This window comes from Brachycentrus maculatus, unplaced genomic scaffold (genome assembly GCF_059751285.1).
Source record: "Brachycentrus maculatus isolate JH-2025_06_01 unplaced genomic scaffold, ASM5975128v1 h1tg000370l, whole genome shotgun sequence".
NCBI lineage: Eukaryota > Metazoa > Arthropoda > Insecta > Trichoptera > Brachycentridae > Brachycentrus > Brachycentrus maculatus.
This window is the reverse complement of record NW_028281119.1, coordinates 48237-61192: the sequence shown is the minus strand read 5'-3', so window position 1 is coordinate 61192 and position 12956 is coordinate 48237. Positions and strand designations below refer to the sequence as shown.

The 12956-nt window shown below is 29.8% G+C and overlaps 1 protein-coding gene across 1 annotated transcript in view; it reads right to left on the bottom strand.

Moving 5' to 3' along the window:
- The window catches only part of LOC148303349 (tetraspanin-2A-like), a 160233-nt gene extending 148129 nt beyond the window's left edge, over positions 1 to 12104 (bottom strand). The window contains exon 1 of the mRNA XM_088270016.1: positions 11840 to 12104. Coding sequence (XP_088126142.1) covers positions 11840 to 11947 — 108 coding nt within the window. The 5' untranslated portion in view covers positions 11948 to 12104. The remainder of the gene's footprint in view (positions 1 to 11839) is intronic.
- Between the last annotated feature and the right edge of the window lie 852 nt (positions 12105 to 12956).

Genomic DNA, 12956 nt, shown 5'->3' with positions numbered 1-12956 from the left:
TTAGATTACTTAAGTTATTCAAAAGTATGGTAGTATAATAAATATATCTAATGTGTGTGTAAATAAATGATATTTTGAGTGTCTCCAAATACTGGTTCACAAATCTGGATTACCTCCTATTATAGAAGTCATTTATCATATTTTTTAATGCTTCAAAATTGGATCATATATAATACAAAGAATTTGAGTAATGTGGTTGTCAAACATTGGAACAATTGGTGAATGTTATACTGTGTAAAATGATAAACTTAAACCTGCCTATTACGGTCGTAAGCCCCGTAAATGCCCAGGCTTCTATATTTTTCTTCATCCATGTTGAGATGTCAAAAAACAATATGTAAATAAATTTACTTTTATATGATTAATGTTATATGATTATTAATTTTATATGATGTCCGCCTCCGTAGTGTAATGGTCAGCACGCTCGGCTACCGTTCTGGAGGTCCCGGGTTCGATTCCCAGGGGGGGGTCAAATAAATATAAGTGGTTTTTTCACTCTAATATTTATTTAATAATACCCTGGACTGGTACATGAAGCGGAGGGCTGATCACCTTTCCTTCATATGTAAACGATCAAGATAATACCGCGTTTATATGAAGCAGTGCCCTATGCACCATTGGGGTGCGGTAAGGGTTTTATATATTATATATATGATAGAGGCATTGTTTATATTTAACTACGTTAAAAACTTCAATTGTATTGATCAAATATTATTTTGACATTATTTATTTTGTGAGTAAGAAGTGTAATTAAAATTTTCAGCAATAAATTAAGAATATTCCACACACGAAGCATAAACTTTTTTCATAGGCAGGTACTGCTTTAAATTTACAATTTACATTTAAATTTTTAGCTTTTTTTCTTGCATTACCAATTGTATATTGGTCGGTAGCTATCTTACAATAAATACACGAAATTACTAAACTTTCCATTTGTACTTGAAGGAGGTTAATTAAAATAAAATTTAGATTTTATAAGTTTATTTACGGTGTAGTAGCATAATAAATACATCGTTGTGTGTATAAATAGTCGTAATTTTATAAGGTTAAGACGCAACGAATATATTTAATTATTTTAAAAACATCAATCGCATTGATCAAATATTATTTTGTAAGTAAGAAGTATTTTAAAATTTTTCCAGCAATAAATTCAGAAAATTCCACATACGAAGCTCAAACTTTTTTCATCCTTCTTTAAATTTACTCGTAGATTCTGTTTTTTTCTTGCAGGAAGAGAACATTACCCATAGCATCTTGGTCTGTAGCTATCTTAGGATAAATACACGGCAATTACCAACATCGGGCTCCCGTGTTTAAGGGGCCGCGCAACCAAACATTAAGCACACGTGCCCCTTACTAAATCCTCGCTAACAGTTTAACTTTTCCGCGGCCCTCAGCACTTTAAGGCGCCGGACGCTAGGAATAAATTATGGCTCCTTGTTCACATGACTTTTAGCCTTATAATCGTCTCTATCCAATGGACTCGAAGTCATAATAAATATTATTTATTATATTATATATGAAACGGAAAGGTTGTTACCGTTGTAATATTGCTATGCTACGTCAGCAAAAAAATAACGCAAAGGTTTTATGATATGCTCATACATACGAGTATGTATATTAACACTGTGTTTTTAGTATTAGATGATACCAAAACTCAACTAAGTATATAAAAAAATTAATACCTTTACAGAAATGTAAAACAAAACTTGATAAAAGTGTATTGTGAAGATTAATCCAATATTTTAACTCACTCAAATTATTTTTTACATTTTCAAAAATGTTTTTTAAAATAAGTTAATTACTATCTTAATACTATTACTCCCAAATTTTAATGTTCATTGTTTGCTTTCGTTGGGCAATGGTGAGCGGATTTGCCTACCAAACTAGGGGTCCCAAGATCAATTTCCAAGGGTGTTAAAATAAATCAATGTTTTTTCTTCTTATATTTAATAAATATTACCCTGGGCTGGTATCTGTAGTGCAGAACTGATCATATTGTCTTTGTTTACTAAACTATTAATTTAAGATTGCAGTACCCTATGCACCAAAGTGTGGTTAAGCATCAGTTATTACAATGAAACGAGCTTAGCAATTTTTATTTAATGTTTACAAAAATATATGAATATATATAAGTTGCTTAAGAAAGTTGCTAAATTAACTAAAAAAAATATTATGGTACTTTTACATACAAATACGATACAAAGAAAGAAAATCATTGATATTTGTTATTAACAACTCCATTTCGAAGATTTTTAAGCAAAGGTATTTACAAATATTATAAGTTACTTCAAAAATATGTTTTTTCTTATCAAAATCTTAAAACAAAATAAAACGAAAGCGAGAGAAAGAAGTGAGAAAATATCATGAATTGTACTGCACATCCAACTCAGGATTAATTTCATTTATTAAAAATATATTTTTAATCATTTGTAAGTAAAGAAGGGTTGGGGTAGGCATCCCCCGGCTTCCCTATAGTTTACAATGTTTTGAGTCAGGTTAAGGGTTAAGGTTAGGATTTAGGTGTTTGACCCTTCTCTTCAAACATGTCAAAAGGAAGAAGTAGGTTTCTATCGTTTCGATCCTAAAATAAACTTCACCCTTCAATTTTGAGGTTTTATCGGAACATTCGTGCGTTATTCACCAACGAAAAGTCGACCTTTTGTTGAAAATTCCAAAATGTGTTATTATACTATTCGTATAAATTATATCTTTAAACACATTTCTTAAAATTTTATTTTCAAATATTTTAAAGATAAAAAAGTGTTAAACAAAAATTTTCATGAACGTTTTACTAGAAATAAGGATAAAATAAGACTACTATTGTTGAAAAAAACCGAGTCCCAAAATTGTTTAATGTATAAAGATTTGAAAATGTATGATGAGATGCCTGAATGTATGAAGGATGAAAAGAGTCTGAAGAATTTTAAAATAAATGTTTTGTTATATAAGGGTAATATTAGCTAGTTAAAGAAATAAAATAAAAAACAAAAAACTAAATTTAAAAAATAATAGAGCATTATTTTTATCAATTTTCTTTCGATGAAAATTATTTTCAATTGAATATCACCATACATGATGTGGGTACTTTTATTAAATTTATCTTCACTAAAGAGATACCTTTTTAATATTCTGATTCAATTTGTTTTTGTTAAAATGATTCTTTGTACTGTCAAAACTCAAAGGATGAAAAAAGGTCAAAATTTTTCTTTGTTTCTTCGAATCGAAGAAAGACTTGAAGCATTTGGAATACCGTTAATTTTTTAACTGTTTTTAATGAATTATTCAAAATTTATACATATTAATGATTCAATATAAAATTTGCGAATTGAAAACATTCTAAAAAGCTGAAAAACATTTTTATCTTTACAATAATTTGTCATCTAAAAAAAACAAAAATTTCAATTTTATTATAAACTTCGCTTTATATCAATATTATCTTCATTTGGGTATTAAAGGTTGGGTAGTACAAAAAATGCTTCATAAAATAGTGTTATTGTTGCCCAAAAATAAATAATGAAAATAATACATAAAGTTCAGAGACAAATTCCGACAGAGAAAATATATGACAAATTACAATTCAGGAAAGTCAAACAATTATATGCTTCAATAATCCTTATATATACTCGTTCAAACACATACCTATCTCATTAAGCTAAAAGAACTTTGAATACTGTGCAATAAAGCAGTGTAACCTATGAAGCTACAATAACTTGCTTTTATAATACCATTAAATAAGGATATTATGCATATTTTTTTGAACAAATATTAATACATTTAAACGTATAGGTATGAATGTATTTTTTTCCGCCTTCGTAGTATAATGGTGAACATGTTTGAATACTGTGCCGGAGGTCCAAGGTTAGATTCCAAGGGGGATCAAAAAAAAAATTCTCTCTCATATTTATTTGATTTTAACTTGTTCTGGTATATCAAGCACAGTATTGATGACCTTTGCTATCAAGAAATTAATGATCAAGATAACACTGCGTCGATATGATGCAGTGCCCTTTGCATCAATGGGTGCAGACAAGGGTGAGAAGTATAATGTAAAAAAAGGTTTTTGCATAATTGGATAATGGAGGTGATAATACGGGCATGTCATACATGATTGCATGAAATGTCAATCAAATTATTTATCATGTAATTTTACTAAAAATATGTTTAAAAATAAGTTCTTCTTAGTACGCAAAAATCAATTGAAGATGATTTTTTGGAAATCGTTATTATGTGTATTATTAAAAATAAAAATTAAAAAATAACATAACTTTTTTATATTCTTTAAATTATACATGCATATACGGGTCTTTGAGAGGTAATGTTAAAAAGTTAAAAATAAAGCTTTAAATAATTTATTCATCGTAAACAAAAGCTCGATGCTAGTGTATTTCTAGTCGTTTTTCTTACGGTAGACACATGTTTACACAAGTTAAAGGGATAAATTATGTTAATATCGCGAGAGCAAGCGAGATCGCTGTTTGCCTCAGTTCCCTGTAATTTATTATACATTTTGCATTTTTAATCTGACCGTTATGGTTCATAATGCATATTTCTGGGAAACGCGGAAATAATAACAAATTGTTTCGTTTTAGTTTTTACGACTTTACATCTCATATTGCCAACCCCGGTGAGATTTAACGGTAGTAGCCTCTGGGTGCGAGAGAAACCTTGAAAATTATTAGGGTTTCATTTTTAATAAATTATGAAGGTTGCTTAAAATATTTTTATGGCAATGTGTTCCCATTAACATGCTTTTAAATAAACCATATATTTAGAAAATATTCTTATTAGAACTTGAAAAAATATGTTTTTTGAAAGAGTCTGATATATGTTTCAAGGGGTGAATTAAAGATGGTGAACATAGTTTATTTTTCCCAGACGAGCACATTATTTCTTAAATAAAATGAGTTTAAGTCTTTAAAATGAGCTTATATAGATAAAATCAGTCTCTCCACATTTATCGATTGAAAACTATGGTAAACAGAAAAAATCTTTCTTTTCTCTCGATTTCTTCTATACGATTCCAATATCTTTTTGGATTTTTTGGTTTTTATTTTAAATATTTAAAAACAAACCAATGTGAGTTTTGAAGATCCAATTTTTATGCGTAGTCCAGTTAAATGGAAAAGAAAGACCTCAGTCTGGTTTAATGAAAAAAAAAAGAAAATAAATAGGAAAGATTGTAATATGTTTGATTTTATAATTTTTGCGAATACACAATTATTTTGCAGCTGCCAAAAAACACACTGTCTTCATAAACAATGTCTTTTTTCACGTGTATTTCTGTTACGTTCAACGGATGGTGCTGTCGTGTACGGAATAAAATATTTTGTAAAATTTTCAAAGCTCTCGGTAAATAACTTTGAAGATTATAGATTTTCAACAAATTAACATTTACATTTTTCTTTATAAAGATAAAATTTCTTGATATATGATAAAAAAGACACGTACCATTTGAATTTTGATAATACTCTTAATGAATTCTTACTGAACTATTTTAACGATGCAGTTATTATTTGGGCTTCCTAATTGATTACAGGTGCCAAGAAATGAGAGGATTCCTCATTACTGTGTGAATTAACTCACAACTCTAGAGGATGGGTACAAGAGCTATTACGAAACGTTAACTCAACGACGTATTTGGCCAGCATTCAAGCTATTACTGCCAAGTATAAACATAATTATTGTTCAACTGACAAATCATTCTATTACTGCGAAAATAATTGCTGAAAGTTGCAGGTAAAAAATTAAATCATTAATCGGTTGTAACAGTGTCCGTCTATGGTTGCTTCTCGTTGGAATTTTGACACAAAGAGTCATGTTTTCGGCTCTTGTCACTAGCAACGAGTTAAGAGGCCCTTATCTTCCTAAACTAAACGATAGGTAATGATGGTAGCATAAGTTCCACAAAAATATTCTTATTCAATTTTATTTTTATTTTTTTTTGTTTAGTTTTACATCTTAAAAACAAGTAATATCTAAACAAAAGCTAAAATAAATCTAAAATAATTGTAATTTGGTCAAAATTTTGTTTATTAGATGTTTATTGAAAAATTGAGTTTCATGCATTTTTTTATATTATAATTTACATAGTAGAAAAGACATCAAAATGTTATTTTTACTAGGTTTGATCTTATATCATACAAATTCTGGATTTAACTCCCAAAGAAATTTTATCGATAAATATAATAAAAATATGTAACAAATATAGGTAAAACCATATAAATAAACATAACATCCACCTCTGTGGTGTAATGGCTAGCGTGTTTAGCTAGGTTCCAGGTTCGATTCCTAGGGGGAGGTGAAAATAATAATTGTTGATTTTACACAGTAATGTTTATTAAATATTACCCTAGACTGGCTCTTGAAGTTCAGGAGAGATTATATTGCCTTCATGTCAATAACGATCAAGATAACACTTTGGCAATACGGTGCAATGCTCAATGCAGTATTGGGTGCGGATAAGGATTAAGAGAAGAATAATATTTAATAAATTTTGTGAGTTTTTTGATGAAGCAAATGAAAATAGAGAGGGTATTATAGGAAAGATAAAGGGTAGTTTTCTCTTCCGACTCAGTTTGTTAATTTTTGAGATTTGTGGCTGGATTTTATTGAAATATCTAAACTTAATCTTTTCTATTATTTTTTGACATCTCAACATAATTGAAGAAGAATGTGGAAATCTGGGCATTTACGGGGCTTACGACTAAAATGTTAATTTTAATTTTGTGAGCGTTTTGATCGATATTAAAACATTTCATACATATAAGTAAAAACCGTTTAATGCTCCAAGAAATGCAATTCGTTAAAAATTCATGACGAAATGAATTTGTCGAGTTTTCAACTCGAGTAGAATATTTAAGGGAACGTTTGCAAGTAGTAGTTTGTTTTGTATATGAAGATGTCGCAAAATTGCTTCAGACACTTCTAAGTACTTCATTTATTATTAAGAAAGGCAAAGCGTCTCTCACTACTTCGTAAACACTTAACCCTCGCAATCTACCCGAGTCCTGAGTCCTGAGTCCTGTATGATCCTTATATCCTGTGCAGAAACACTTCACCGCCAAGTCCCTACTTATACAACTTAATTCGTATATAAAAGTTTATTGAGCTTTTGTCTAACGTCTAACTGTTCATTGGACTATAAAACCAACCCTTTGTGAACTTTGTAATTAATGATAGTTTTGAAGAAAATGGAAGACAATTCGATCATTTCTCCGTTAAAGAATAAATTATCACCATCTTTAGTAGATATTTAGATTAATTGGTTTTATTTCGATCAATTAAAAAGACAATGGTTACGTATCTACTCCCATATATTATTTTTAGTTAGACAAAAGGATTTAAGTAATTCTACGTGCAAATACATATATACACAAGAAATAAACGCATGTCTTTTTATTAAAACATATGTAGATGATAATGTAACTAGAAATATAAGAAAAATACTATTCAAATATTTAATTAAGTGTTTTCATATTAATAACGTTTTATCAAATTTTATTTTGAATTTTTTTGTAGTAACATTATTTTACACGATAAAAAATGATAATTTCATTGTAATGTATTTTTTAATTAATGAAAGTACAGTTTCATATACAACTGGGATAACATAAAGTAAAGATTTACAACATTTTATGTGTGTCCAAATATTTGTCCATATATCTGGATTATCTCCAATTATATGAGATATTTTTCATATTATGTTACACGTGTGTAATGTTATCACTTAAACCAGTCTATGACAGTCGTAAGCCCCGTGAATGCCTGGATTCCCATATTCTTTTTCATCTATGTTGAGATGTCAAAAATAATATAAATTAAGGATGGAGCTTTTTTGATGAAATACCATTATACCTTATATATCAAGTGCGAGATAAAATTGTCTGAAATGCGGAGTCTACATAATACGTATGTTCATATGTATGTACGTATATTTCAGTACGTACATTGCACATGTTTACATAATTTACGGAACGGACTTCTTGCGAGCCAATACTAATGTATACAAAGTTTTAATCTCAAATCATTTCATTTATTAAATCCGGCGGATCTGTCCGCCTCCGTAGTGTAATGGTCAGCATGCTCGGCTACCGTTCTGGAGGTCCCGGGTTCGATTCCCAGGGGGGTTTAATAAATATAAGTGATTTTTTCATTTTAATATTTATTCAATATTACACTGGACTGGTACCTAAAGTGGAGGGCTGATCACCTTTCCTTCATGTGTAAACGATCGAGATAACACTGCGTTTGTATGATGCAGTGCCCTATGCACCATTGGGGTGCGGTAAGGGTTTTGGGTAAGGGCCAGCTCCCTTGCATCCTCCCAAGTCAGATCCGCGTCCCGAAGTTCTGAAGAGAACTGCCGACGAATTGTCAGCAGTGGTCGTCCTGGGCGGCGCGAACCTGATGCCTTGTAAAAGAGGCAAGCTTGATTAAGGCTCTCAGGAGGCATGCGGAGTACATGGCCAAGCCAACTGAATCGCCTTTTCTTGACGACAGTTGTGACCAAGATTTGCTGCGTCCTACGCCTCATCTCTTCATTCCTTACAAAGTCAAACCACCGCACGCCTAAGATTCTCTGCAAATACCTATTCTCAAAGCTTAGTACACGGCTGCTCTATGAGGTTATGTTTATTAAATTTTAACTTATAGGAAAGGTTGTAATAAGTATTTCATAAAATGAAAAAATGGTCATTTGTGTTCATAAGTACACAGAACATCAACGGAAGTAGTAAACGAATATCTCTATAGCTACGACAGTCAAAAAGATATTTATCTTTATCAAATAAAAGAAAACTGGAACACAATTCTTTATCGCTGTTCAAATATCTGTCATGCTGGATTTACCGCCTCGTACTAAGTAAAAATCAGTTGTAACATACACAAGTTAATTAAAATGATATGGATTTTATTAAATAGTTCATAGATGTAAAAAATAAAAATGCTATCTTATTTTGGCACCCTATGAATGTTTAAATATAAAATGTATTTTTTAGCTTGTTCAAAATCTTAAATCTCCTAAAGTTATTGATTGATTATTTTGAAATTTAAACACAATACGCTGGTATTTTTCATTTATGATAGGTGTTTTTACAATAAACTTGTTTTTTGTACAGTTTTTGCTACAATGGCTGCGCCGTCTGTTAAACGCAACAGCAAAACACGCATTACTAAATATTACTCATTGTGGATAGTATGTATATTAAAAGCTGTTATCTGTTAGCATTTCAATGTTTTCGAACGCATTGTCGTTTCTTAGATTTTTAATGAATCAAAAAATATTGTGAAATTAAATATACATATCGCTCACTCCTTTCAAGAACGTCATAAATCAAAAAACATGATTTTTCAGGAGAACGTTTTTAAAGTTTAAAAATATAATACAATGTATTACAAATAAATGTCAAGCCACTTATTGAATGTTTTGCCGTGTAGCAGATCTTTTTAGGAAAAACCTGAATTTTTTTCTCCATTTGAAAAATATTTAGTTTATATTAAAAAATAACTAAACAATACCTTTTCTTCAAAATGCAAAAATAACATTTTCTGCCCTGTAGCGGGTAAATATTATGTTAAAAATATGGCTCTTTTGCTGGGATATAGTAAATTTTCGGGGCATTTCGAAGACATGCACAACTGGAAATTGATGATTTTTGATTTATGACGTTCTTGAAAGGAGTGAGCGATATGTCGCTCACTCCTTTCAAGAACGTCATAAATCAAAATTCGTGAATTTTCAGTTGTGCATGTTTTCGGAATGCCCAGAAAGTGAACTATATCCCAGCAAAAGATACATATTTTTAACTTAACATTTACCCGCTACAAGGCAGAAAATGTTGCTTTTGCATTTTTAAGAAAAGGTGTTGTTTAATTATTTTTTAAATAAACTAAATATTTTTCAAATGGAGAAAAAATCTTTAGGTTTTACTTAAAATGATCTGTTGCACAGTAAAAAGTTCAATAAGTGGCTTGATATTTATTTTTAGTACATTGTGTTATATTTTTAAATTTTAAAAACGTTCTCCTGAAAAATAAAGTTTTTTGATTTTTGACATTCTTGAAAGGAGTGAGCGATGTGTGCTTTCGATTTTATTTTTTTCTATTTAATCTGACTTAGGCACAGTAACGCGTGTTCAAATACAGCTAGTAATAATGGGAATTTGTATTATTAATTTATTATTTCTTTACTTTTTTGCTCTTCCTTTAGGCGAGTAAAGCGTATTAGATAATTTGTTTGCTAAATAACATTATAAGTAATATAAATAACACGTATCTTTTATAAAAATCGTTTTTCTTGGATATAGAGAAATCGCCATCTCGAGCAGTATAGTATAGTATCGAGCTTTGGATAGTTTTCCGAGTTGGTCTTGGTCGTAAAACCATTTAAGCATTATGCTTGCATTTTGCTGTATATTGCTATATAAAAAAATGTCCCAAACTTGACCTAAATTTCTAACAAATTCAAGCAATACAGCTAACAGTCTAGAAATAAAGCAATCCCTTTCAATAATAATTATTTGATCCTTAACTATGACTCACTCGCTATTTTTTAAATATGGTATTTATAAATTCATATGACGCATAGACAAATGGAGTATATACGCTATCCAGAATTATCAGAAAATGGCATTACCAGTAAATCGGTCATTTATGATGTTGAAACCGGTAATTTTTTTATTATTTACTAATTAAATTATGGTGTCAAAAAATAAATTCGATTGTACAAAACAAAAAAAATAAAACAACATTTTAGGGTGTGACTGTTATTTGACTACAAAAACAATGTAGTCGTCAATGTCACAATACTCAGAACGTAGATAAGTCTTTGTTTTAATTCTTAATACAGGTAATACATGCAGTCAAACTGACTCATGATGATACTATTTGGTATTAAATGATATCGTTGGAGATTGAAATCAAATATGAAATCTTAATCATTGAGAATAAAGCAAAGGTGTTATATGTAATACTAAAGTTTACCTTAACTCGTTATTTTGCCATGGAAAGCGCTTTATAAGCGGAAAAACTTTATTATTTTAACGTATAAAATTCCCCGGAATTGTAGACAAAAAAAACTATGCAATAAAATACTTCATGATCCCATTTTTTAACGTTACATAATTTCATATTTAAAAATTGAATTAAACGAGTACTAATAATTTAACCAAATAAACCGTAAAAAACAGTAAAATCAGTGAGGCTTTAAAACATAAAAAGGTAACTTGGCAAAACGTTTAACCGTTTTCATGAATCACCGATCTGCCGAAGTACTAAGTAAATAACATATTAGTTGGTTTATTAAAAAATGAAAAAAATAAATAAATATGAAGGTATGGATAAAATACCTGTATTATATTTTAATGACGCATGCGTATAAATAACTAGAAAACAATTTTTTGATAAGATAAGAAACTGATAATCCTTATCACCTAACATACTCGTATAATTTTTTTTCGATCAATACTACAACAGATAAATGACAAGATATTTGAATTTTTTGAGTGCCAATCGGTCCAGTTTTTATGAATTTATTTTAACGATATACTTGAAAAATACTTAAAAATGTAACATTAAGGTTTATTATCGTAAATGAATGAAAATAATTTATCTAAATAAACTAACTATTAAGCATTTAAATAATAAAGTAAATATACTTGAATATGAACAAATTACGAGGTATATGTTATTTAAAATTTTAGTAAAGGTGACAAAATAAATCTAAACCAATTAAAAAATTTCAGTAGATCTCATAGCACATGTATTTTTAAATAAGCCTTCATTGAATTTATAAATCATGTGTCTGTAATCAAAATCATTTTGTTGTTTCAAAACTTACCCAAAGGATGACGTTGAAACAAAATAGAGTGTACTTAATGCAGTAAATATTTGACTCAAGCTTTCCCATGCCGGATCCTTTTCCTTCGCCTTCGCCTTTTGCACCCATTTTTGGTTACACTTATAAAAATACCACAAAAACACCGACTTTGGATATATCACAAAGAAAGGCGAACTTTGATACTATTTTAAAGTGAAATTAAAACAATGGTCGGAGGATCAAAAACTACCAGAACTTCGCATACGAAACAACACGACGAACTAACAACGGTTATGATTTCAACAAAAAAATTCTAGATTACTAATCGATTGCTCAACCTGCCCTTATCTTTCGCGCTAACGTTATTAGTCAAATTAACAAGCCAAATAAATGCACTGGGTCAAAAGAACCAGTTTTATATTTTTATATGTTTTACCGGCTAGAGGTGTGTTCATCAATTTCGATTATGTGCCAATGCTGAACAAATATTTTGTTAGGTAAAAATAGTAGTTTTATCATTTGTGAATGCGTTATCTGTGTTATCAACCTGTTGACTATGAGATAAATTTACACGGAATAAATAAAACGTTATATGGTGAGTGTGATATTCCGAATAACTATCTGAGTCACACTGGGTGTGTACATTAGCAATGTGGAAATATTTTTTTCCTAAACATAATCTAAAATTTACCATATAGTAAATGTTTACGCATAAAGTAATTACCATAACATTGGTTGAATATATGTATAAATTGGATAATCTTCTTCTTCTAACCTGTATCCATACTCAATGGTGCTTAAGGCACTGCATCGGAACTTACATGAAGGCAAGGTGATTACTCCTGTGCTACACGGACCAGTCCAGGGTAACATAGAGTGTAAAATTACTATAATTTATGTTCGCCCCTCCCCCCTCCCTGGGAATCAAACCTATGACAGTTTGTAAGCCCTGTAAATTCCTAGACTTATATTATTTACACAATCTTCTTCGTCTTTGTTAAGATGTCAAAACAATATGAAAAAAGGCATTTAAGATGATATAATAACAGTGTTACTATTTAATACTCTTTTTATCATTCATCGTTCACTTTGCGTAATACCCCTTTTATTATAGTGGTATTTCACAAAGTGATTGACG